This window comes from Artemia franciscana, chromosome 14 (assembly GCF_032884065.1).
Source record: "Artemia franciscana chromosome 14, ASM3288406v1, whole genome shotgun sequence".
In the NCBI taxonomy this organism is placed as follows: Eukaryota; Metazoa; Arthropoda; class Branchiopoda; order Anostraca; family Artemiidae; genus Artemia; species Artemia franciscana.
Window position 1 is genome coordinate 31964378 of NC_088876.1, and position 23368 is coordinate 31987745.

A 23368-nucleotide genomic window follows, 5' to 3' on the forward strand; every position below is an offset into this window, starting at 1 on the left:
AAAAAAAAATCCTTTAATATTTTTTTCTGGATTTTTCTCGACTGAATGGATAAATAATACAACAAAACGTACCACTTCAACATTCTTTTCTGTTCCTAAAGCATTTCGAGACGTTAAAGGATAGACAGATTAGGTTTGGTCATTTTCGTACAATCACACTTGATTTTATTTTTAAAAGACCAGTCAAAATGAGAAAGAAGATATGCATTTATTTATGAGAAGAACAAATAACATTGTATTAAAGACGATTAACTGTGAGAAAGTGAAAAATTTATTGATTTTGTTTAAAAGGAAGGGGTAATGAATATTGAGGAAAGGCCCTGCCTCTTTACTCCGTTTATGGAAAAATTAAGAAAATTGTTAATACATATCAACAAGAGCCAAGAGCTCATATGGCACTTGTGACGAAATCGGAAGAGCCAAGAACTTCTTCCCCCAAGTTTCATTACGATGCTCCACTCTAAGCATTTTCCAAAATTTCCAGTTTCCTCCTCGAACTCCCCCCAATGTCACTGGATCCAGTCAGGATTTAAAATAAGAGCTCTGAAACACAAGATCCTTCTATATATCAAATTTCATTAAGATCCGGTAATCGGTTCGTAAATTAAAATACCTCATTTTTTCTAATTTTTCCAAATTAACCGTCCTTCCAATCCCCCCAGATGGTCAAATTGGGGAGGCGACTATTTCAAATTTAATCTTGTCGGGTCCCTGATACGCCTTTTAACTTTCAGCGATCGCTATATTGATTACGTATCTAGTTTCAGATCTTCTTCATGTAAAAATTGGGGTGGTCCGAGATTCGAATATTAGACCTATTGTACCCTAAGCGAAAATCATACTCCTAGACCACAAGCCATACTTAAGAAGAACAATCATTTGTTTTATCGACAAACAAAATTCTTCTCAACTATCTTGTTCACCCCCCCCCTTCAGGTGGTCGAATCGAGGAAAAGACTAGCTCCATTTTAATCTAGTCTGCTCCCTCATGTGCCTGTCAAGTTTCCTTGTCTTAGCTTATCTAGAAGTGCCCAAACTAGTAACCCCCCAAACTCCCCCAAAGAGAGCAGATCCGGTCCAGTTATGTCAATAACATGTCTAGGACATGTGCTTGCCTTTCCCACCAAGTTTCATCCCGATCTCTAGACTCTAAACGTTTTCCACAATTTCCGGTTTCCCCCTCCAAATTCTCCCGATGTCACCGGATCTGGTCGGTATTTGAAATAAGAGCTCTGACACACTATATCCTTCTAAATATCAAATTTCATTAAGATCCGACCACCCTTTCGTAAGTTAAAAATACCTTATTTTTCTAATTTTTCCAAATCACCCATCCCCCCACTCTCCCCCAGATGATCAAATCGGAGAAACGAATACTTCGAATTTAATCTGGCTTGATCCCTGATATGCCTGCCAAGTTTTATCGTCTTAGCTTATCTGGAAGTACCCAAACTGGCAAAACCAGGACAGACAGACCGACAGAATTTGTGATCGCTATATGTCACTTGGTAAATGCCAAGTGCCATAAAAAATAAATTTACCATATCTACCTATCAAAATTCAAAATATACGGACAAATTTATAGAAATATTAATTTTTCAGTTGTATTTCAGATAACGTTTGCAACAAAAAAACTTCGTAAGGTCCTGTCTTTGATGCAATTTCAGATGTTCCACACTAAACAATTTATTCGTGCAAATTTCTCAAGCATGGGGCTTTTCCCCGGTATTTTTTTCTTTAATTGCAAATTGTCCAAATGAGAGAATCTTTTCTCAAAAATTTCAAACTCATGGAACTTTTCTCCAGGGTTAATTTTTTGATACGATTTAAAATAGACCAACTAAAAGAAATTTTTCTTACAAATTTCGGTTACAACCCACACTCATGGTGTTTTTCCTAAAATTATTTTTTTTTATGCTGTTTCATATAGTCCAAATTATCCAAAAACAGACGTTTTCTCAAAAATTTCATACTGATGGGTTTTTTACTCTTTACTGATTTGGGGACTTACATTTTTGATGCAATTTAAATTGTCCAAACGAGTGAATTTTTTCTTACAAATTTCACACTCATGGTGTTTTTTCTCAGAGTGAATTTTTTGATGCCGCTTAAAATGATCTAAACGAGAGAATCTTCTGTCACAAATTTCACCCTGAAAGGGCCTTTCCCTAGAGTCAATTATTTGATATGATTTAAAATGGCCCAAAAGATAGAATCTTCTATCGTCTATTTCACACTAAAGGAGCTTTTTCCCAGAGTGGATTTTTTAATACGATTTAAAATGGTCCAAACGGGAGAATCTTTTCTTACAAATTTCTAAATGATTGGGCTTTTCCCCACAATGAATCATTTGATGTGATTTAAAACGGTCCAAACGGGAATATCTTTTCTTATAAATTTCTCACTGATGGGGCTTTTCCCCCACAATGAATAATTTGATGTGATTTAAAGCGGTCCAAACGGGAATATCTTTTCTTACAAATTTCACACTTGGGGTTTTTCTCCAACTCGATGGGGTTTGTCCCTAGAGTGGATCTTTTGATGCGTTTTCAAATTACCCAAACGAAAGAATGTTTTCTTGCAAATCTCACACTCATGGGGCTTTTCGCCAGAGTGAATTAATTGATGCGTTTTCAAAATATCCAAACGAGAGAATTTTTTCTTGCAAATTTCACACTCATGGGGCTTTTCACCTGAGTGAATTAATTGATGCCTTTTCAATTTATCCAAACGAGAGAATATTTTCTTGCAAATCTCACACTCATGGGACCTTTGCTCCGAATGGATTTGTTTGTGTAATTTCAATGAATACAAAAGAGTGAATCTTTTCTCACAAATGTTACACTGATGGGGCTTTTCACCAGAGTGAATTAATTGATGCCTTTTCAATTTATCCAAACGAGAGAATATTTTCTTGCAAATTTCACACTCATGGTGTTTTTCCTCAGAGCATGCTTTCCGATGCGATTTGAAACAGTCAAAACGAGACAATCTTTTCTCACAAATTTTACACTGATGGGACTTTTCTTCAGAATGGATTTTTTGATGTAATTTAAAATGGTCCAAACGAGCAACTTTTTTCTCACCAATTTCACACCGATGGGGCTTTTCACAAGAATGAATAGCAGACTCTGCAGACACATTCTTGTAAACTAAAAAAAGGATTTTAACATTTAGAATACAAAGAACATCATTCCATCATAGTCCACAAGTAAGATAAAACGGCCAATTTTTTTTTTATAAACGCTAATAACAAACATAATATATAAAAACAAGTTGCATAAACAACTTACTCTTTTTAGAAGCAAAAATAATTATTCATATTAATTGAACTATACCTACAATGTCCAAAACCAACGATCCGCCTAAATGCACAATCTACGAAAATCTATATTGTTTTTTAAACAAGACAATCCAACTTTTAATATCATATAACATAAGTAAAGAGCCATAAACCTTCAATAGACTATTCATATAATATTTTTTTATAGCTTCATTTGGAAGGGGGGGGGGTCGCATTAACTTTTTAGAGGGGCATTTAATTACAAATTCAGGTGTTGACTAATTTTTAAGAATTAAGAGTGATTGACAGGAAACCATTCCCTTTTTATGCATCTTTTTGTTACCTAGTACTCGATGAACATCTTGAAATCGCCATTGATTAAGAACATTCGAAAGACGAAACAAATATATTAATAAGCTTTAATCAAGCTTGCGATAGTATTTGGTTGGTGAATTGTTGCGGGTGTTATGGCCAATTAAAATCCACTACTCGAAAAACTATTCGTTTTCTATCGTTTATTATAACAAACTGCAAGTAAGGAGCGATTCGGCCCAGTAATACACTAAGTTTTGAAAACCAGGATTTCTATAACCAGGCATGGAAAAAATTCCAAAGCTGCCAGTAGCGAAATTCGGGGACAGTCAAAGCATTGGTACTTTCAGACAAAATCTGGATACATCAAAACCAGTTGCCTTTTTATACGGATTTCAAACATTCAAAATTCGTTAAGCCTTGAAAAAAGGGACCCCCCTCCCTAAATTTGGACGATCGTAGGAGAGATCTTACCATCAGGTTCAGGTTACATTTGCCAAATATAATATTTGTTATTGGGAAACATACTGAAGTTTTGTAGACGGGGTACGAGGGGAGGGGGAGACTATTCATGGAGGGAATTTTCTATGTAGAAAAAAGTTTCCAGGTGATATATTAGTCAGGGGAGGGAGAGGGAGAGAATGGTTTTCCTAACTAAATATGAAAAATGGTCAGAAATTAAATAAATATCAAAAAAAAGTTTTTCTTTTAAAATGAAAAAGCAACATTAAAATATTAATGAACAAAAGAACCAGCCCAATATGATGTAGTTATGTCCCTTCCTCTTCCCTCGCCTTTTACGCTAAAGCTCGACTTTTTGTCTCAATTCTTTAAAAAAAAACTGCTCAAGCATTAGGTCTCTTGATTTTGAATTACAATTATCTCTAAGGAACTTTAAGACATTAGCGTAAACAGCAAGGGGTGAGAAAGAAGTTGGGCAAGAATTAAACTATGATGTAATGAGGGAAAAAAAGACAAAATTCCTTTCACCTGTCTTCTTCAAATTTTCTGAGTTAATGTACTAGATCAAACTAATAATCATTAATAAATAATTAATTTTTAATTTATCGAGGCATAATTTTCGACGATGTTCTGTACATAATTTTTAATAGATAACCCTTTTTGCAAAGTTGTAAAAAAAATGGTGAATAAAAAAGACAGTCAAAAAAGAAATGAACATTAAAATTAATATTCAACTAGGGAATGAGAAGTACACAATAAATTAGATTTTGTACAAGCACCTCGCCGAGCCGACTTTCGCATTAGAATAAAAAGAGCTAAGAGCTCATATGGCACTTGTGACGAGGTCGGAAGAGCCAAGAGCTCATATGGCATGAGCTCTAGCAAAATTATAAGAATCAATGGATTAATTTAAAAGGAAAATCAGAGGCTTAATGCCGGTCGGGATTTAAAATAAGAGCTCTGAGACACGAGGTCATTCTAATTTCTGAATATCAAAATTCATTAATATCCGATCACCCACTCGTAAGTTAAAAATTAATTATTTTTTCTAATTTTTCCTCTCACTTCAGCCCCCCCCCCAGATTGACGAATCGGGGAAAACGACTTTATCAAGTCAATTTGTGCTGGTCCCTGACACGCTAACCAATTTTCATCGTCCTAGCACGTCCAGAAGCACCGAATTCGCCAAAGCACTGGACCCCCCTAACTTCCCCGGAGAGAGTGGATCCAGTCCAGTTACGTCAATCCCTTATCTACTACATTTGCTTATTCTACCAACCAAGTTTCATTCCGATTTCTTCACTCTAAAAGTTTTCCAAGATTTCCGGTTTTCCCCTCAAACTCCCCCAAAATGTCACCAGATCTGGTCAGGACTTAAAGTAAGAACTCTTAGACATGGGTTTCTTCTAAAATAGAATTTGAAATACCACACGAACGGTCACCCGATCTATTTTTCTAATTTTTCTGAATTAACCCTCCCCCCCTCCAACCCCACCAAAGAGAGCAGATTCAGTCCTGTTATGTCAATCATGTATCAAGGACTTGTCCATATTCTTCCGACCAAGTTTCATCCTCATCTCTCCGCTTTAAGCGTTTTCCAAGATTCCTGGTCCTCTCCCAAACTCCTCCCAATGCCACTGGGTCCGATCAGGATTTAAAATAAGAGATCTGAGTTACGAGGTCCTTCTAAATATGAAATTTCATTAAGATCCAATCACTACTTCGTAAGTTAAAAATACGTCATTTTTTTTCTAATTTTTCAGAATTAACCCTCCCCCCAACTTCTCAAAAGAGAGCAAATCCGTTCCGGTTACATCAATCAAGTATCTAGGACTTGTGCTTATTTTCCCCACCAAGTTTCATCCCGATCCCTCCACTCTAAGCGTTTTCCAAGATTTAAGGTCCCCCCTCCTCCAACTCCCCCCAATGTCACCAGATCCATCCAAGATTTAAAATAAGAGCTCTGACACACAATATACTTCTAAATATCAAATTTCATTAAGATCCGATCACCCACTCGTAAGTCAAAAATACCTCAATTTTTCTAATTCTTCCGAATTAACACCCCCTCCAACTCCCCCAAGGAGAGCGGATTCAGTCCGGTTATATCAATCACGTATCTAGGACTTCTTCTTATTCTTCCTACCAAGTTTCATCCTGATCTCTCAATTCTAAGCGTTTTCCAAAATTTCAATCCTTTAATCCTGAACTAACCCTTCCCCCCCCCACAAATCCTCCAAAGAGAGCGATCCCGTATCTCGAACTTGTGCTTATTTTCCCACCAAGTTTCATCCCGATCCCTCCACCCTAAGCGTTTTCCAAGATGTTAGGTCCCCCCTCCAACTCCCGCCAATGTCACCGGATCCAGGAGAGCTCTGAGACACAATATCCTTCTAAATATCAAGTTTCATTCAGATCTGATCACCTGTTCGTAAGTTAAAAATACCTCATTTATTCTAATTTTTCCGAATTAACCGTCCCCCACTTCCCCCCCCCCAGATGATCGAATAGGGGAAACGACTATTTCTAATTTAATCTGGTCTGGTCCCTGATATGCCTGTTAAATTTCACCGTCCTAGCTTATCAAGAGGTGCCTAAAATAGCGAAATCGGGACCGACCGATAAAATTTGTGATCGCTATATGCCACTTGGTATTTACCAAGTGCCATAAAAACGGAATAATTTTTTGAAATGGCAAAGTCTTGTTAAGTAAGTTTGTCATTTTTTATTCCTAGAGACTGGAATCATTAGAAAATTATCACATTAGTTCTTTTTGGTTTCAATATTTACAAAATTACCTTGATTTCGACCCTCTTGTAAATTAGTCTCAGGAATTTCGATATTCGGCTTCAGTTGTGTCCAAATGGCTGTTGAATCAAATTCATTTTCAATCGGAATTTCCATATTCGTTACTTGGACATGAAAATCAGCATTACGTGGCATTTTATTTGCTGCTAATTCTGGAAAAATGTCATCGCAATAAACAAAAACGATACGGGAACAACAAGATTGAGTAAAGAACAACACGGCTCAATACTAACCAAAACTAAAAAAACAGAGTTTTGATATTAATATACGTACAAAAATTTGTCTGATTCAAAATATATAAGATTCATTAAGTTTAGTGTTACCAATCAAAATTTAAGAGCATGAAAAAATTTGCTTGATTTTTGAAAAAGAGAAAACACCCTTTAGGGGTCAAGGAATCTTAATGAAAATCATACCATCAAATTCAGCGTATCTGATAACCCTGATGCAGAATTTTCAAGTTCCCATCTGCAAAAATAAGAATTTCGTTTTTTTTTCAGAAGAAAGATCTCGGCTTTGAGCTTATTTTTTGTTTTTGTTTTCCCATTGATGATCACATCGAACCCATGGTCCTAGAATATCGGGAAAGGATTCATTCGAACGGAAATTAAAAGTTCTAGCGGCCTTTTTCAGCAACCAAAAAGATTGTGAAGGGCAACCAGCCACTTCTTACTCCCCTTTTTTCCTCAAAGTCGACCGAACTAAATTTTCAAAATTTTGAGACAGCCATTTTGTTTAGCATAGTTGAAAAGCCCACTACCTATTCCTTTGGGGATAACATGACCCTACCCCCCCAAAGCCTCTGGGGAAAGGTCTGTAATTCAAGAAGTTTGCCCATTATTTACATAGAGTATTTGTTATTGGAAAGTGTTCAACACTTTTCAGGGAGCAGAAATTTTCTGCTGTGGGGACTTTCCACGGGGAGGGTTTTTCATGGAGAGGAAAGTATCCAGATGATAAACTCTCCAGGAGATATTTTACATTGAAAAAAATTTGTCAAAATTCTTACACGAAATTACTTTTATTTTGTCTTACTTTCTCTTTGCCGACTCAATTTTACATGTGAAGATATTAAGAGGAATTGCCCGGGGGAAGCTTTTACCGGGTTGAAATTGTCTAGAGTATCATTCCGTAAGGAGGAAGATTTTCCACGGGAGAAATTCTCCATGGGGGAGTTTTTCATGGGACAAATTTTCCAGAAGGAACTTTCTGCGTAATCAACGTTCTACTAGGGGGTGAGCGGGGGGGGGGTGATATTTGCAGAGAAACTTTTCCACGGAGGAGGGGATTTCTAGAATGATCTTAAAACAAACAGAAATTAAAATCTTTTTAAATGGCAGCAGAATCACCTGTTAAACGTTTTTGGGGAAGAATTTTAAGCAAGAATAGAATTATCTGGGGGTGATTTCCCCGACGGAGGGGTAGGGATATTTTCAATGAAAAGAACATTCCATGGAGGATTTTTTCATGGGGGGAAGAATTCTCCATAGAAGGGAAACCGGATTTTCCGGTATTATTTAAGAACAATCAGAAATTAAATAAAAAAGCAAGTTTCTTTCAACTGAAAGTAAGGAGCAGCAGAAAAACTTGAAATGAACAGAAATTACTATGTATAAGAAAGGAGTCGTTCCTTTCTCAAGGCCTCGCTCTTTACGCTAAGGTTTGACTTTTTGCCTCAATTCTTTAAGAACAAATCCTGAAACACTGGGAATGTTTAATTAGAATAGCAAGCTTTCTTTTTATCAAGTCTATAAAAATATTTATGGGAGGGGGCAACCCCTTTCATATACGTGATAATTTCTGTTCATTTTTAGTTTCGATGTTGCTCCAAACTTTCAGTTGAAAAAACTTGCGGTATCTAATTTTCAAAAAGAGCAAGTCAATGTTCCTATGCAGCCCTCAATGAATGGAAGTCTTTAGATGAAATCCAAAAACTTGTGAAACAGCAAACCAAGATGAAAGGTTTGATAATTTGACCGTTATTCTCAAGAAGGCAAGAATTTGCTAGGCTGAGGAAGTGAATCCAGAACGCTATGGTAAGTGTTTCTGCCTAAGGGTGAAAAAATTTTGTTTAGGAGCTTTTTGTTATCATGGAGAGTAATTGAGTTAGGTGAATGAAACTCTCAGGAATACATCAAAAGCCTTAATGACCTCAAAAGACTCAAAATTCAGGGTAACAGAAAGACACAAAAATTCAATAAAAGCAAGAATGATGGGAAAACAGCAAATGATGGGAAAACATATATATTTCTATAATATGTGATATACTGGAATAATCTCATTAATTCACAATGGAAGCTAATTTTTGGGATTGGAACTTCCTAATGGTTGGTCTGGAACTTCCTAGCCAACTCGAATGATTAATATCAAACCACTTTCTGGCGTTTCTTGAAATTATTATTCCTTTCGATGACACTGGTGTGTCAAAAGTTTTTTTTTTTGTTTTTGTACCCGTGTCGGTGTTACATGTTGGATGTTACAGGTTGGAAGTGTTTTCGAAATTTTCCAGTAAAATTGTCCTATCCCACAGTGCCTGAATTTCATCTTCTTCCTTTTAAGTCTTTTGGTCGATGTTCTCCTACTAATGTAGTTTGTAATTTCTCATTCGTATCAGCTACCGATATATGCCTGAATAAATAGTCCTCCAAGACCTACAAATTTTCCAAAGGCAAATAACAAATTCTTATGATTATCACTCAAATTTCTTGAAGATTTATCGTATGAGCCTACCATTGAAATTATTTCATCTAAGCAGCCCACAAATTGAGGTTCACCTTCCTTGAGTCGTTGAGCTACTAGTTAGTTTAAATACGAAAGTTGTTTGTAGTTTGGCTCGTTGAAAGATATGCAAGGCGATGTGGATAGAGATTTTTCTTCGCATAAATTAATCATTCACACAGTGTAGATAATAAGGTTGCCACTTGTAGCACGAAAGTGCTATTTGATCACTATTTCATAATTTGTAGTATTATACCACATGCTACATTATGTGTAGCACTTTTGTTCTTATATGATCAAACTAAAAATGTAGGCATATAAAATACATTACATGATGTGTTTCATATCAAAATATATATATCAAAACATTTATTTATGCATGATAATAATCAAAATACTTTTAAATGCTCGTACGTGTACACTTTCCCATTCACTGCTCTGATCAGGTCAGGATGTATTTTTATTCTTTTACATCAAAAAAGGTATTAGTGATTACCGCATGATCGCACATAACCACAATTATGCCTATTTTATCCTATTTTAACCGACCGAGTCCATTGATTTTTGAATTGAAAATGGAATAGTTGTGGGAATATATTTGGAATCAGTATAATAAGCTGATTCTTTTGATGTAGCTATTGATATCACAATTCCGTTTTTTCGATTCATGGTTAATATTGAGCCGAGTTGCTCCTTGCAACTCGATATTCATCTATTTTTTTTTTGTATGTCAATTATTTAGAATACTGTTGATTTAGTCAACTCTAAGTCTAAGCCTTCCACTTAGATTTATTTTTATCGTCCCTTAAGTGTTTGTTATATTACCCCATTTATGCTATTGAGACATGGAGTTTCCCTCCCTCTAGACATAGTATTTGACACAATTTCCATTACCGTATATCAAACGCTATTGTGTACAAAAAATGGGGTTCGATCCCATTTTCTAAGGCTAAAGTGAAAGAAAATCGATGTGTAGCACGTTTAAGGGAATTTTTAAAGATATCGATAATAATTTACCCCTCAGACTCTTTAATCTATGTGCGATAAAGTAGCACCTGTCTTGTGGGTACATTTAAAGGAGATAGGAAGTAAAACCTGCAATTAATGTCCTATTTCGACAAAAAATCGTGTGGACTTCTTTAGTTTCGTTGCATATGCTAGAAAAATACATATATAATTTTTTGTAAGGTTCACTGTAAACAAAAAAACTAAAACGACAAAAAATGTGTTTATTGTTAATTTAAGTTTTTATTACGGGAGAAAAGACCGGAGCTGACACTTAAATGAACAAGACATTAGTCATATATTATGCAAAAACGACAAAACTAGCTGAAATAAAAATAACCAGTGATGTTAAAATATATTTGTAGAATTCCAAAAACTAGCACTTTACTCAAGACAGGGCTGCTTGCATTTTTTGAGAATTATAATTATGTGCTAAAATTTATCGATACCGTAGCTGGTGCAAAACTATAGAGAACCTTATAGGTTAGTGTAGGTTACTTTCTGCAGACCACTCATGAACTTTTCTGCTCCTAAGGGGATATCCTGATTTTTTGCATCGGTTTTGTATTTTCTATGAAGCACTATTTTTTAATTCTAGAAATATTGAGAAGCATCATGGGCTAGTTAATTTTACCTAGTTTTATCGATATATCTTCCGTAATCATCGAAGCAATAATTTTTATAGTTTTATTTTTCAACTTCGCTCTTTACTTCCGTGAGAAAAATTGCGTTCTATTAATGTATTATTTCAGAGGTCTAGTTTACTGCCTGCTGTGTTTTTGTGTGGTCGAGAAAAAAAAATTATGGTAGTAGTTCTATGTTGCTTCAGTAAACTCTTGAACTTATGACCTTGATTTTAAAACTGATAATTTCAACATGATTCGAGGTTAATCAGCGACATTTTGCAGAATTCTGGCGTCTATTTTTTCTCGATATCCATGAATGTAACCTCAGGCCTCTTGAAACTGCATGTGAAACTACTGCTACTACTAGCAACTTACTGCAGCACCAAGCCACCTGAGGCGAACAGATCCACGCGCCCTCCTCCTTAATTCCAATCTATTCAAAGCCTTCCTCATTACAACTTCCTAAGAAGTTCCCATTTCCCATAAATCTTTTCTTACAGTATCCTTCCACCCAATTCAGGGACGACCTGCTCTTCATTTTGCCCCTAACGGTTGGCCGACGAGGACAATCTTTGGCTATCTGTCATCCTCTATCCGCAGGACATGTCCTAGTCATCTCATCGTTTCTCTCGTTATAGCCCTAAAAAGCGGGATTGAGCCAAATTCTTACGCTTCCTACTTAATCAATCTTTTCAGGTAAGTTCGTTAGGTTTGCTCAAATTTTCCCAATATATTATATCTCCAGCCTAAATTTCGCTGTTCAGTGAGTGCAAGGTAGGTTGTATTTGGCAAATTACAAGTTATAGGGATAGACGTATACATTTTTGGAATGAATATTTTCAAATTATACCATTGCAACTTTATGTTTTTCCTTTTAAGTATTGGGTTTATTTTTCCGCAAGGAATTAATTTGCAATTTGACAGAATATTCTAAAATATATAGAAGAGATCGCTATTTACGCTAGTAGGTACAATATAATATGCTAACGGATTCGCCATGAGATTTAGTCGTTTTAAAAGTGTAGTAATGTTTCAAACTCTAGGAGGATTTTATTCTTTTTACACTACAGCTTGTTTACAAACTTATTAAATTTTATGTGTGAAGTCTTCTAGGTTATGACAATAGGTAATGACAAGTCTTTTGCTATTTAAAAAGAAAAATTTTTTTGCTATTCAATCTCAAAATTTTCTCAAAATGGCCCTGATAGTGACCAGAATAGGAAGTGTCGCCTACATCACATTCAGTGGTAGTTCTAGGGCTGGACAGGGGCAGAGATGCCCCCCCACAATGTCCTCTGACATTAAATTCCTTTTATTTCATATTTTTAGACTCATATGGTTTGCCTTACCCTCCTAAGATTAAGAGGCCTAAAACCGTTTCTGATTACACTTACAAGGGCTTCATAGTCTCAATGTTCACTGTAATTCTAACCTCCCGCCTTGATGTATTACACTCGGTAATATTGACAAACCAAATAGAATTCAATTGGCAATCAGGATCTGGACACAGGCAAAAGGGAAAAAAACTGGACTGTGAAGTGATTAACTTCACTTCTTGTCTAAATGCTGGATCGGTCGGTATAAAAGACAATAAGTACCAACGAAAATGATTATAAACATAAATGACGTCATATCAAAGCTTCAAAGAATACGTTTATGTTGAGGATCCCTTTTGTATTGCCATGATGACGTCATTTGTCATGACGTCTTTTACCATATAAAACGATGCATAAACTTCATTCACCTCAGTATGGAAAGTTAATAACTAGCGAAAACACTTATAAATATAATGGTGACAAGATCAGAAAAAGAAGAAAATCCTCAAGGTTTGACTGGCATGTATGATAAGAAAGGAGATGATCTGGCCACAGCCATTCTGGATTCTAAGAAAGTCCGTCCAAATCGGCTTATTGTTGAAGATGCCGTCATTGATGACAATTCTGTGATAGGCTTGTCTCAGGCCAAAATGGACGAGCTAAATCTGTTCAAAGGGGACACAGTTCTAGTCAAAGGAAAGAAAAGAAAGGAGACAATTTGTATTTTGCTTTCGGATGGAGAAGTGCCAAATGAGAAGATCCGCATGAATCGAGTCATCAGAAATAATCTTCGGGTTCGACTTGGAAACGTGATATCAGTTCAGGCATGCCCTGATGTCAAATATGGCAAAAGAATTCATGTTCTTCCCATAGATGATACTGTTGAAGGACTTACAGGCTCGCTTTTTGATGTCTACCTTAAGCCATATTTCCTGGAAGCCTACAGACCAGTTATGAAAGGCGATATTTTCATAGTTAGAGGAGGAATGAGGGCAGTTGAATTTAAAGTAGTAGACACCGACCCAAGTCCATATTGCATTGTTGCTCCAGATACGCTAATTCATTGTGAAGGCACGCCGATCAAACGTGAGGAGGAAGAAGAAGCCCTGAATGCCATTGGATATGATGACATTGGCGGTGTAAGAAAGCAACTTGCCCAGATCAAAGAAATGGTGGAACTGCCATTGCGTCACCCTCAGTTGTTCAAGGCTATTGGTGTGAAACCACCCAGAGGAATCCTTCTTTACGGTCCACCAGGTACTGGCAAAACCTTGATAGCTAAAGCTGTTGCCAATGAGACGGGAGCCTTTTTTTACTTGATCAATGGGCCTGAAATTATGTCAAAAATGGCAGGTGAATCCGAATCAAATCTTAGAAAGGCCTTTGAAGAGGCTGAGAAAAATTCACCGGCGATTATTTTCATTGACGAGCTAGATTCTATTGCTCCCAAAAGAGAAAAAACCCATGGTGAAGTAGAACGTCGTATAGTGTCCCAGCTTTTGACCTTGATGGACGGTTTGAAGCAACGTGCACATGTCATTGTAATGGGGGCAACTAATAGGCCGAATTCCATCGATCCGGCCTTAAGACGATTTGGACGTTTCGACCGAGAAGTGGACATTGGAATCCCAGATACAACAGGGCGTCTTGAAATTCTGCGAATTCATACTAAGAATATGAAACTGGCTGATGATGTTGTTTTAGAGCAGGTTGCGGCCGAAACTCATGGTCATGTTGGTGCAGACTTGGCAGCCCTCTGTTCAGAAGCAGCATTGCAGCAGATTAGAGAAAAGATGGATCTGATTGATTTAGAAGAGGACATCATTGATGCTGAAGTTCTTGATTCCCTGGCTGTGACAATGGAGAATTTCAGGCATGCCATTGGTAAGTCTACTCCAAGCGCATTGCGCGAGACAGTTGTGAAAGTACCTAACGTTACCTGGAATGATATTGGGGGATTAGAAAACGTGAAGAAAGAGCTCCAAGAGCTTGTTCAATATCCTGTTGAACATCCTGAGAAGTTCTTAAAGTTTGGCATGTCACCCTCAAAAGGTGTATTATTCTATGGTCCACCTGGATGTGGTAAAACGCTTTTAGCCAAAGCTATTGCTAATGAATGTCAGGCTAATTTTATTAGCATCAAAGGCCCAGAATTACTCACTATGTGGTTTGGTGAATCCGAAGCCAATGTCAGGGATGTTTTTGATAAGGCACGTTCTGCGGCGCCGTGTGTTTTGTTCTTCGATGAGTTGGATTCAATTGCAAAAGCACGAGGTGGCTCTCAGGGTGATGCAGGAGGTGCTGCTGACAGAGTAATCAACCAAATCCTTACAGAGATGGACGGGATGGTCACAAAGAAGAACGTGTTTATCATTGGTGCAACCAACCGACCCGATATTATCGATTCTGCCATGCTGCGACCAGGTCGTCTCGATCAGCTTATCTATATTCCTCTCCCTGACGAGAAATCCCGTGAGGCCATCTTAAAGGCAAACCTTCTTAAATCACCAATCGCCCCTGACATTGACTTGGTTTTCCTAGCTCGTAGTACTAATGGCTTTTCCGGTGCTGATTTGACAGAAATATGTCAAAGAGCTGTTAAAATGGCCATTCGTGAATCTATCGAAGCAGATATTAGAAGAACTAAAGAGAGGGAGCAGAATCCAGATATGGATATGGAGGTGGAGGATGAGGACCCTGTGCCAGAAATAACCAAGCACCATTTCGAAGAAGCCATGAAGTTGGCTCGTCGCTCCGTCTCGGATGCTGACATATGGAAGTATGAAATGTTCAGTCAGACTTTACAACAATCCCGAGGTATAGGAACTAACTTCAGGTTTCCTGCTGGTGGTGGAGCAGGTGCAGGGCAGCCAACGGGTGTCTCCGGGCAGGGCAACTTTGAAGATAACGGAGATGGAGACCTGTATGATTTAAGTCCTTTATTTATGACTCTTTAGTTGTTTTTTTTTTCTTTTTGTATGTATCCGCAGTAGCAGTTTTTCAGTGATTTGGAAATTACAGGTCATCCTTCAATAAAGCTTATTAAGCGGAAAAAAAAAGACTATTTTAGTTTTTAATAAAATAAAACACACGAACAGAATAGAAATACATCGATTTTTTTTTATTAAAAATCTAATTTTTAATAAAAATCTGGTTTTTTGACAACTCGGCCTGACCTTGTTGTTACCTTCTCTTCGGTAGACTCGGTTTTTTTCTTTGGCTTCGCTAGCGATATCAAATCAAACTTTTTATATTGTTTTTTAAGAAATTTTTGACCTTTAATTTGTGCCTTTTTAGCCTGGGCAGTTGCACTCTGTGGTCTTGTTCCTTCCACATCTTTGGGCTCATTTGCGCCTGATTCACTCTCAGTATCTGAGGAACTAGTTGTAGATTTAGTATCTGGTTCTCTTGAAATAGAAGTTTGAGATCTAGGTGTAGATCCAGCCTGACCTTCGAAAATTTCTTCTCCTCGTGAAGTAGAGGGTTTACTGATTGACTCGTCCTGTTGATCTCTGGGCTCGGGAGCATTGAAGGATTCTTGGGAGATTTGGGAGGATTCAAATGTCTTCTTGGGGTGCCTCCATTGCTTGAAAGCCATATCTTCGGGGGGGGGGGGGGGAATTGTTTGCATTAAGGTTTCCTTCCAAGATACCCAGTCCTTTGGTTTTGCTTTTGAGACGGTTATATCGTGATACTGTTGTTCATCGGTAACTGGATTAGTATTAAGTGTGCTTTGTCTAGTTTTAATTGGGTAATTAATAAGATCCATGGCCTCCCACAATGTTTGTCGTTGCGGCTGGTAGACCTTTTCTGACTCTATGTCACCAGGGGTCTGTATAGCCTTATTTAATTCATCGTGTAACGAAAAAGGTTTGTCTATTGGTGTGATAGGGTGTACCAAATCGTCGGGGAAACGTTTTGGTGGAAAAGGTGTTGAAATTCGATCCGGGAAAAATTGCGTTTGTGGAGAAATCGTATAGTCCAATTCTTCTGATTCCTCACTTGAAGATGAATCGCTTTTTTTTCTGTCTCCGCGTAACGGGGGTATTTTTTAGGGGGGTAACCATATTTGTCATTGTTAAGAATTCATTAAATTTCTCCTCGTCACTACTATTCTCAAAATATCCTTGTTTGAAATTAACTAGTTTAAGCTCACTTAATCTAGAGCGAGGTGGTTGATTTTCGTCCTCCGAGGTATTTGATGTTGAAGGTTGAGGGGTCCATGTTTCTGTGAATTTTGCCCTTTTTATACGACTAACGTGGGTCTTATAGATTTTTCCAGTTTTTGGTTTTAATAGTTTAAATGTAACATTATTATCAAACCTCTTAATTATTCTTAACGGTCCTAGGTATCGGTCCAAAAGTTTCTTGCCGTCGGATTTGTTTTCATTTTTTAAGTAAACGCAATCTCCTACTTGGAAATCGAGTTTACCTTTGACGTTAGGAATATTTTTTGCTTCTTGCTTTCTTTTTGATTTTTCTATTTCTTGTTTTACAAGTTTATAAGTTTTCCTCATTCTATTGATAAATTCTTGTTTATAATCTTGAGAATCATTATAATATTGTCGTGACTCTATAATTTCATTATAGGGGATTCTAATGTCTCGTCCGAATAATATATAAAATGGGTTATCCCGAATGACATGGGAGTAAGCTGTATTAATTACATTTGTTAAATAAGGTAAGGTTTCGTGCCAATCCCTGCGATTTTCTTTCGTATAAATACTTAAAATATTAGAGAATAGTTTGTGTCTGTTCTCGATTTTCCCATTGGCCTGTGGATGATAGGGGGTCGATACCAATATATTTATTTGAAGGAAAGACATTAAATCCTTATTTACTTTCCATACAAAATTAGGGCCATTATCTCTCAATACTGTATTAGGAATACCGAAATTAAGAAATATTTTAGCAAGAGCTTTCGAAGTCGCATAAGCGCTTTGATTTTTTAATGGTTTAGCAAATGTGAAACCGGAAAAATGATCGATTACTGACAGTACACAGGTGTGTCCTTCATTAGACGTGGGTAATCCTCCACTTGTACCATATAAATAAAAAGAAACTATATCAAATGGAAACCGGGCCGTAGGCGTTCTTCCTATCGTTGGATTAGGGTAGACTTGAGGATTTTTTCTTAAATTACAGGTTTCACAATTATTAACATAATTCTTTAACTTTGTTAAGGCTGAAGTAACGAAAAATTATTGTTTTAATCTATGGAAAGTCTTATCTATTCCAAGATGACCTCCCACTTCAGAATGAAAAAATTCAAAAGCGGGTTTTTCCAAAATTTGGGGTAACACTGGTACAATGGAAGTTTGATTTTTTTATCGCTATCGGTCATTATTTTACATAGTATTTGTTCATCTAAATCGTAATAATAATTATCAATTTTTTTTTTAAAGATTTCATTTCATCGGGTAGCTCTTTATCATATAAGAAATATTCTATTAGAGCGGCACAAGTATTGTCTTTCTTTTGATATATTTTTATAGAATTTAAGGAAAGTGGGCTGTTTTTCTGTTCTTTTTCAACCGAATTATTAGTTTTTATTTTAAAATTTTTACTTTTTGGAGCAATTTTTGCTTTTATCGTGTTAACTTCTTCGTTTTCATTTTCTACTGGTGTATTATCCGGAAATCTACTTAGATAGTCACATGGGGCATTTTGTTTTCCCTTAAGATGTTCAAATTCATAATCTAAGTCTTGGATTTTCAAAATCCATCTTGCGAGGATTCCCGAAGGCTTTTTGAAAGTTTGCAAATATTGCAGGCTTTTGTGGTCCGAACGCAGTTTAAATTTTCTTCCTACCAAATAGTGTCTGAACTTGTCCAAATGGTGGATAATTGATAATAATTCAAGCCGTGTAGCAGAATAATTACTCTCTCCAGATGTCAGGGTGCGAGAAGCGTACGCTATTACTCTTTCTTCCCCATTTATTATTTGGGAGAGGATCGCCCCAATTCCCTTGTTTGAGGCATCCGTTGTAACAACGAATTGTCCTGTTTGGAAGTCGGGTAACGATAAAATAGGTTCTGAAGTTAGAGCCTTTTTTAAATGATCTAATGCATTCTTTGCTGTTTTAGACCACACAATCTTTTGTGGGTTGCCTCTCGTGAGGTCCGTTAAAGGTTTTGCAACTTGTGCGTAATTTCTTATAAATTTTTGGAAATAGCTCATTAATCCCAAGATTCCTCGTAATTGTTTAATTGTTTGAGGGGCTTTATATTTTTAACGGATTTTATTTTTTCAGGTTCTGGGGAAATTTGTCCTTGCGTTACAACTACTCCTAAAAATTTTAGCTTTGTTTGAAAAAGATTTACTTTTTCCGGTCTACATTTTAAATTGCCTTCTCTGAATTTCTCAAATACTTTCGCTAGGGTTACTAAGTGGTCTTCCGCGTCTTTGTCCATAGCTATAACGTCATCAACAAAATGAATTATGTTATTTAGGCCTCTTAGTAAATGAAGGAGGGGTCTACACTCACAACATTCTAGGAAAACTGGGTCGATACGATCACCCCTGGGAAAAAGAAAAAAAAAAGAAAAATAATAATAAACACGCATCCGTGATCTGCCTTCTGGCAAAAAATACAAAATTCCACATTTTTGTAGGTAGGAACTTGAAACTTCTACAGTAGGGTTCTCTGATACGCTGAATCTGATGGTGTTATTTTCGTCAAGATTCTATGACTTTTAGGGGGTGTTTCCCCCTATTTTCTAAAATAACGCAAATTTTCTCAGGCTCGTAACTTTTGATGTTAAGACTAAACTTGATGAAACTTATATATTTAAAATCAGCATTAAAATGCAATTCTTTTGATGTAGCTACTGGTATCAAAATTCCATTTTTTAGAGTTTGATTACTATCGAGCCGGGTCGCTCCTTACTACAGTTCGTGGTACCGAACTGTTTGATAAATTCATACCTTCAAAATTAAAAAAAATAAATCCGTTTCTGAGTAAGGGTTCAGAAATGTCAATCGGTAATACCTGGATCAGCCTTTTTGTTTTATAGTGAACAATAAGATCAAACTTAAAACGACTGATTCACCAGGAAAGGACAGTTTGTAAATGACTTTTTTCGAGTAGTCTTGTGTAAATTGAAATTATTCAACTTTGGTTAATGGAACATTGGCGTACTTAAAGATCTTGGGAGACCTACTGAAAATCCAGCATTTTGCTTATTTGAATAATGATTTACGAATTCTGTTTGTTAACTTTTTTTTAGCTACGTCAGATAGTCCAGGGTTGAATGTTATTCGAAATGCTTTTCTCGGACCTATGGAAGCCCATATTGTAATTTTGGTTGAAAATATTCTTATTAATTTTCAAAATACCGGACTCCATCCTTCATCGCTACAAATTTCTAGATAAAGTTCATACATTTTAGGAACATTCAGAGTTGCATCTAAATACTCTATTTTCGATTTTGACCTACGGTAGGGAGACTTTATTTTTAAAAAGGATTCAATATGCATTTTCACTATGTCAGTGTCTTCTACCTTTGTTTTGTTAAAGGGAATCTGAACTAAATTTCGTTGAAACGTGCCTGTACCATTTATCTTACTATCCCTCTGTGAATAGTATATTCGTTGTTCAAAAATACTAAAAGTTGACAGATAAAAGTTTTTCCAAACTCTTCTTGTAATACCCTTTCCTGGTAAATAGCACCTCCCAGAAACCTTTATTCGAAATTCAACCTATTTTTCCATTTCTCTCGAAAAAATTTCACAATTTTCAGGTAGTAAATTTTGTATTGTGCAGTGAGTTTCCAAAACTTATTGAGCTATGCTAAAAAATATGCACTAGCATACAAATGGACTTTTCCTCTTTTTACTGGAGTACTGTAAATACTGTCCAACCGTCTTTTAGATCCTTGTGTAAACCAAATACTGAAATATCTCTCATATTTTGTGAAATGCCAAAATAAAATGTCAGCTACTAACCTTAGAGAAGGAAAACAGCCGAGTGCGTCAACACATGCCAATGAGTTCTGTAACTTATTCTTTCTATTATTCATATTCTTAGTCGAATAATTCTTTCTTCTTCTTCTTCTTGGATGTCGGTGATAGAGGCTGTATAGTTACGACAACATATCCTAGGTTAATTCTCTGGTCATCTTTGAGTAGTAGCACACACCCTTGCAAGCTTGTGCCGCTTTTCGGTTGACGTTTTACGGATAAAACGGCCAAGGAATTATGCAATTGACATCCCTATTTTTAACCGGTTTTTGAAAAGAGCTTCCTCTCATTTTCATTGGTGGAGGATTGGAAACAAGGCTTTAATGTCATCTTTTTAATCATGTCTTCATATTCAAGTTTAACAATCGGATAGCAATGCTTTGAAAAGGGTATTCTTCTTTAAAAAAATTATTCCGCACAAAATATTTAATTGGACGGAGTCTCAAGCACAAAAGATATAGGTTCATCATTTCCACCGTTTTCAGGGCGAGCTCTTCGAACGAACATTTTTTTTTGTATGTTTCCCATGGACGCTGGCAGGGAGATAATGCTTCTTGGGAAATAAGAGTATGTTAAAGAATGGCTCTAACTAGCAAAATGCAAACTTCTTGATAGCACTTGCCCAGCCGTCCCCAGGATATTTATAATTAGTGTTCTTGCTCATGATGTCCTCCTCTCAACCTTTCCCTATTGTGTGCTAGAAAGTATGTGAATTCAATCTATTATGATACTCAAGAAAAGATTGTGTTCAAACAGTTCGTGGTAATGAACTGTAGTAAGGAGCGACCCGGCTCAATAGTAACCAAAACTCTAAAAAATGGAATTTTGATACCAATACCTACATCAAAAGAATCGCATTTTAATGCTGATTTTAAATATATAAGTTTCATCAAGTTTAGTCTTACTCATGAGAAGTTACGAGCCTGAGAAAATTTGCGTTATTTTAGAAAATAGGGGGAAATGCCCCCTAGAAGTCATAGAATCTTAACGAAAATCACACCATCAGATTCAACGTATCAGAGAACCCTACTCTAGAAGTTTCAAGCTCCTATCTACAAAAATGTGGAATTTTGAATTTTTTGCCAGAAGGCAGATCACGGATGCGTGTTTATTTGTTTTTTTGTTTGTTTGTTGTTTTTTTCCCAGGGGTGTTCGTATCGACCCAGTTGTCCTAGAATGTTGCAAGAGGGCTCATTCTAACAGAAATGAAAAGTTCTAGTGCCCTTTTTAAGTGACCAAAACAATTGGAGGGCACCTAGGCCCCCTCCCACGCTAATTATTTTACCAAAGTCAACGAATCAAAATTTTGAGATAGCCATTTTATTCAACGTAGTCGAAAAACCTTATAACTATGTCTTTGGGGACGACTTACTCCCCCACAGTCCCCGTGGGAGGGGCAACAAGTTACAAACTTTGACCAGTGCTTACATATAGTAATGGTTATTGGGAAGTGTACAGGCGTTTTCAGGAGGATTTTTTTGGTTGGGGGGAGGGGTTGAGAAGAGGGGGATATACTGGGGGAACTTTCCATCGATAATTTGTCATGGGGGAAGAAAATCTCCATGAAGGGAGTGCAGGATTTACTAGCAATATTTAAAAAAAAACAATGAAAAAATAAATATGAAAAAGTTCTTTCAGCTGGAAGTAAGGAACAGCATTAAAACTTAAAACAAACAGAAATTATTACCCATATGAGGGGCTCACCTCCTCCTAATACCTCGCTCTTTACGCTAAAGTATTTTTAGTAATTTCAACTATTTATTTTACGGCTTTTGTGATGCAGGTCATTCTTAATGAATTGGGACAAAATTTAAGCTTTAGTGTAAAGAGCTTGGTACTGACGAGGGGGCGAACCCCCTCATATATATAATAAAAATATGAGAATACAAAAGTTCTTTACGTAAGCTAATTTATAAGTTACGTAAATCTTTTGCTAATAAAAAGATTCGTAAAAAATTAAAAGTTCTAGTTGCCTTTTTAATTAACCAAAAAATCGGAGGGCAACTAGGCTTCCTCTCCCGCTCTTTTTTTCTCAAAATCGTTCGATCAAAATTAGGAGAAAGCCATTTAGCAAAAAAAAAAAAAAAAATGCAAATTTCGTTTTAATTATTCCTCTGCGGAGAGCCAAAATCAAAACATGCATTGATTCAAAAACGTTCAGAAATTAAATAAAAAAAACAAGTTTTTTTAACTGAAAGTAAGGAGCGACATTAAAACATAAAACAAACAGAAATTACTGCGTATATGAAAGAGGCTGCTTCCTCATCAACGCCCCGCTCTTTACGCTACAGTTTTTTACTGTTTTAAAAAGAAGAATTGAGAGAAAGAGTCAAACTTTAGCGTAAAGAGCGGGGCGTTGATTAAGTAGGAAGCGTAAGAATTTGGTTCAATCCCGCTTTTTAGGGCTATAACGAGAGAAACGATGAGATGACTAGGACATGTCCTGCGGATAGAGGATGACAGATAGCCAAAGATTGTCCTTGTCGGCCAACCGTTTAGGGCAAAATGAAGAGCAGGTCGTCCCTGAATTGGGTGGAAGGATACTGTAAGAAAAGATTTATGGGAAATGGGAACTTCTTAGGAAGTTGTAATGAGGAAGGCTTTGAATAGATTGGAATTAAGGAGGAGGGCGCGTGGATCTGTTCGCCTCAGGTGGCTTGGTGCTGCAGTAAGTTGCTAGTAGTAGCAGTAGTTTCACATGCAGTTTCAAGAGGCCTGAGGTTACATTCATGGATATCGAGAAGAAATAGACGCCAGAATTCTGCAAAATTTCGCTGATTAACCTCGAATCATGTTGAAATTATCAGTTTTAAAATCAAGGTCATAAGTTCAAGAGTTTACTGAAGCAACATAGAACTACTACCATAATTTTTTTT

General features: G+C 36.6%; 2 protein-coding genes across 3 annotated transcripts; one reads left to right on the forward strand and one right to left on the reverse strand.

Annotated features, from left to right (window-relative positions):
- Positions 1 to 1578: 1578 nt before the first annotated feature.
- LOC136035585 (zinc finger protein 570-like) lies at positions 1579 to 20496 on the reverse strand. 2 transcript variants are annotated; one of them, XM_065717462.1, is made up of 4 exons: positions 20478 to 20496; positions 6856 to 7017; positions 3078 to 3152; positions 1579 to 2993 (listed from the first exon to the last, which is right to left on the reverse strand). In XM_065717462.1, the coding sequence occupies exons 2-4, from the start codon at positions 6998 to 7000 to the stop codon at positions 2485 to 2487; spliced, it is 729 nt and encodes a 242-aa protein (XP_065573534.1). In that variant the 5' UTR covers positions 7001 to 7017; positions 20478 to 20496; the 3' UTR covers positions 1579 to 2484. The 2 variants fall into 2 exon arrangements, with proteins under 2 accessions (XP_065573534.1, XP_065573533.1); XM_065717461.1 differs by lacking the exon at positions 20478 to 20496 and having other exon boundaries at positions 1579 to 3152.
- On the forward strand, positions 12971 to 15589 carry LOC136035584 (transitional endoplasmic reticulum ATPase-like). Its single transcript, XM_065717460.1, has one exon. The coding sequence runs from the start codon at positions 13004 to 13006 to the stop codon at positions 15485 to 15487; it is 2484 nt and encodes an 827-aa protein (XP_065573532.1). The 5' UTR covers positions 12971 to 13003; the 3' UTR covers positions 15488 to 15589.
- Positions 20497 to 23368: the final 2872 nt, after the last annotated feature.

What these genes read in the sequence shown, in the direction of transcription:
- LOC136035585 (XM_065717461.1), bottom strand. Translation starts at nt 7,000, where the DNA reads ATGCCACGTAATGCTGATTTTCATGTCCAAGTAACGAATATGGAAATT. An exon ending in ACAAGAGGGTCGAAATCAAG is followed by an intron (nt 3,153 to 6,855) that starts GTAATTTTGTAA and finishes TCCTTTTTTTAG; the next exon opens with TTTACAAGAATGTGTCTGCA.
- LOC136035584 (XM_065717460.1), top strand. Translation starts at nt 13,004, where the DNA reads ATGGTGACAAGATCAGAAAAAGAAGAAAATCCTCAAGGTTTGACTGGC.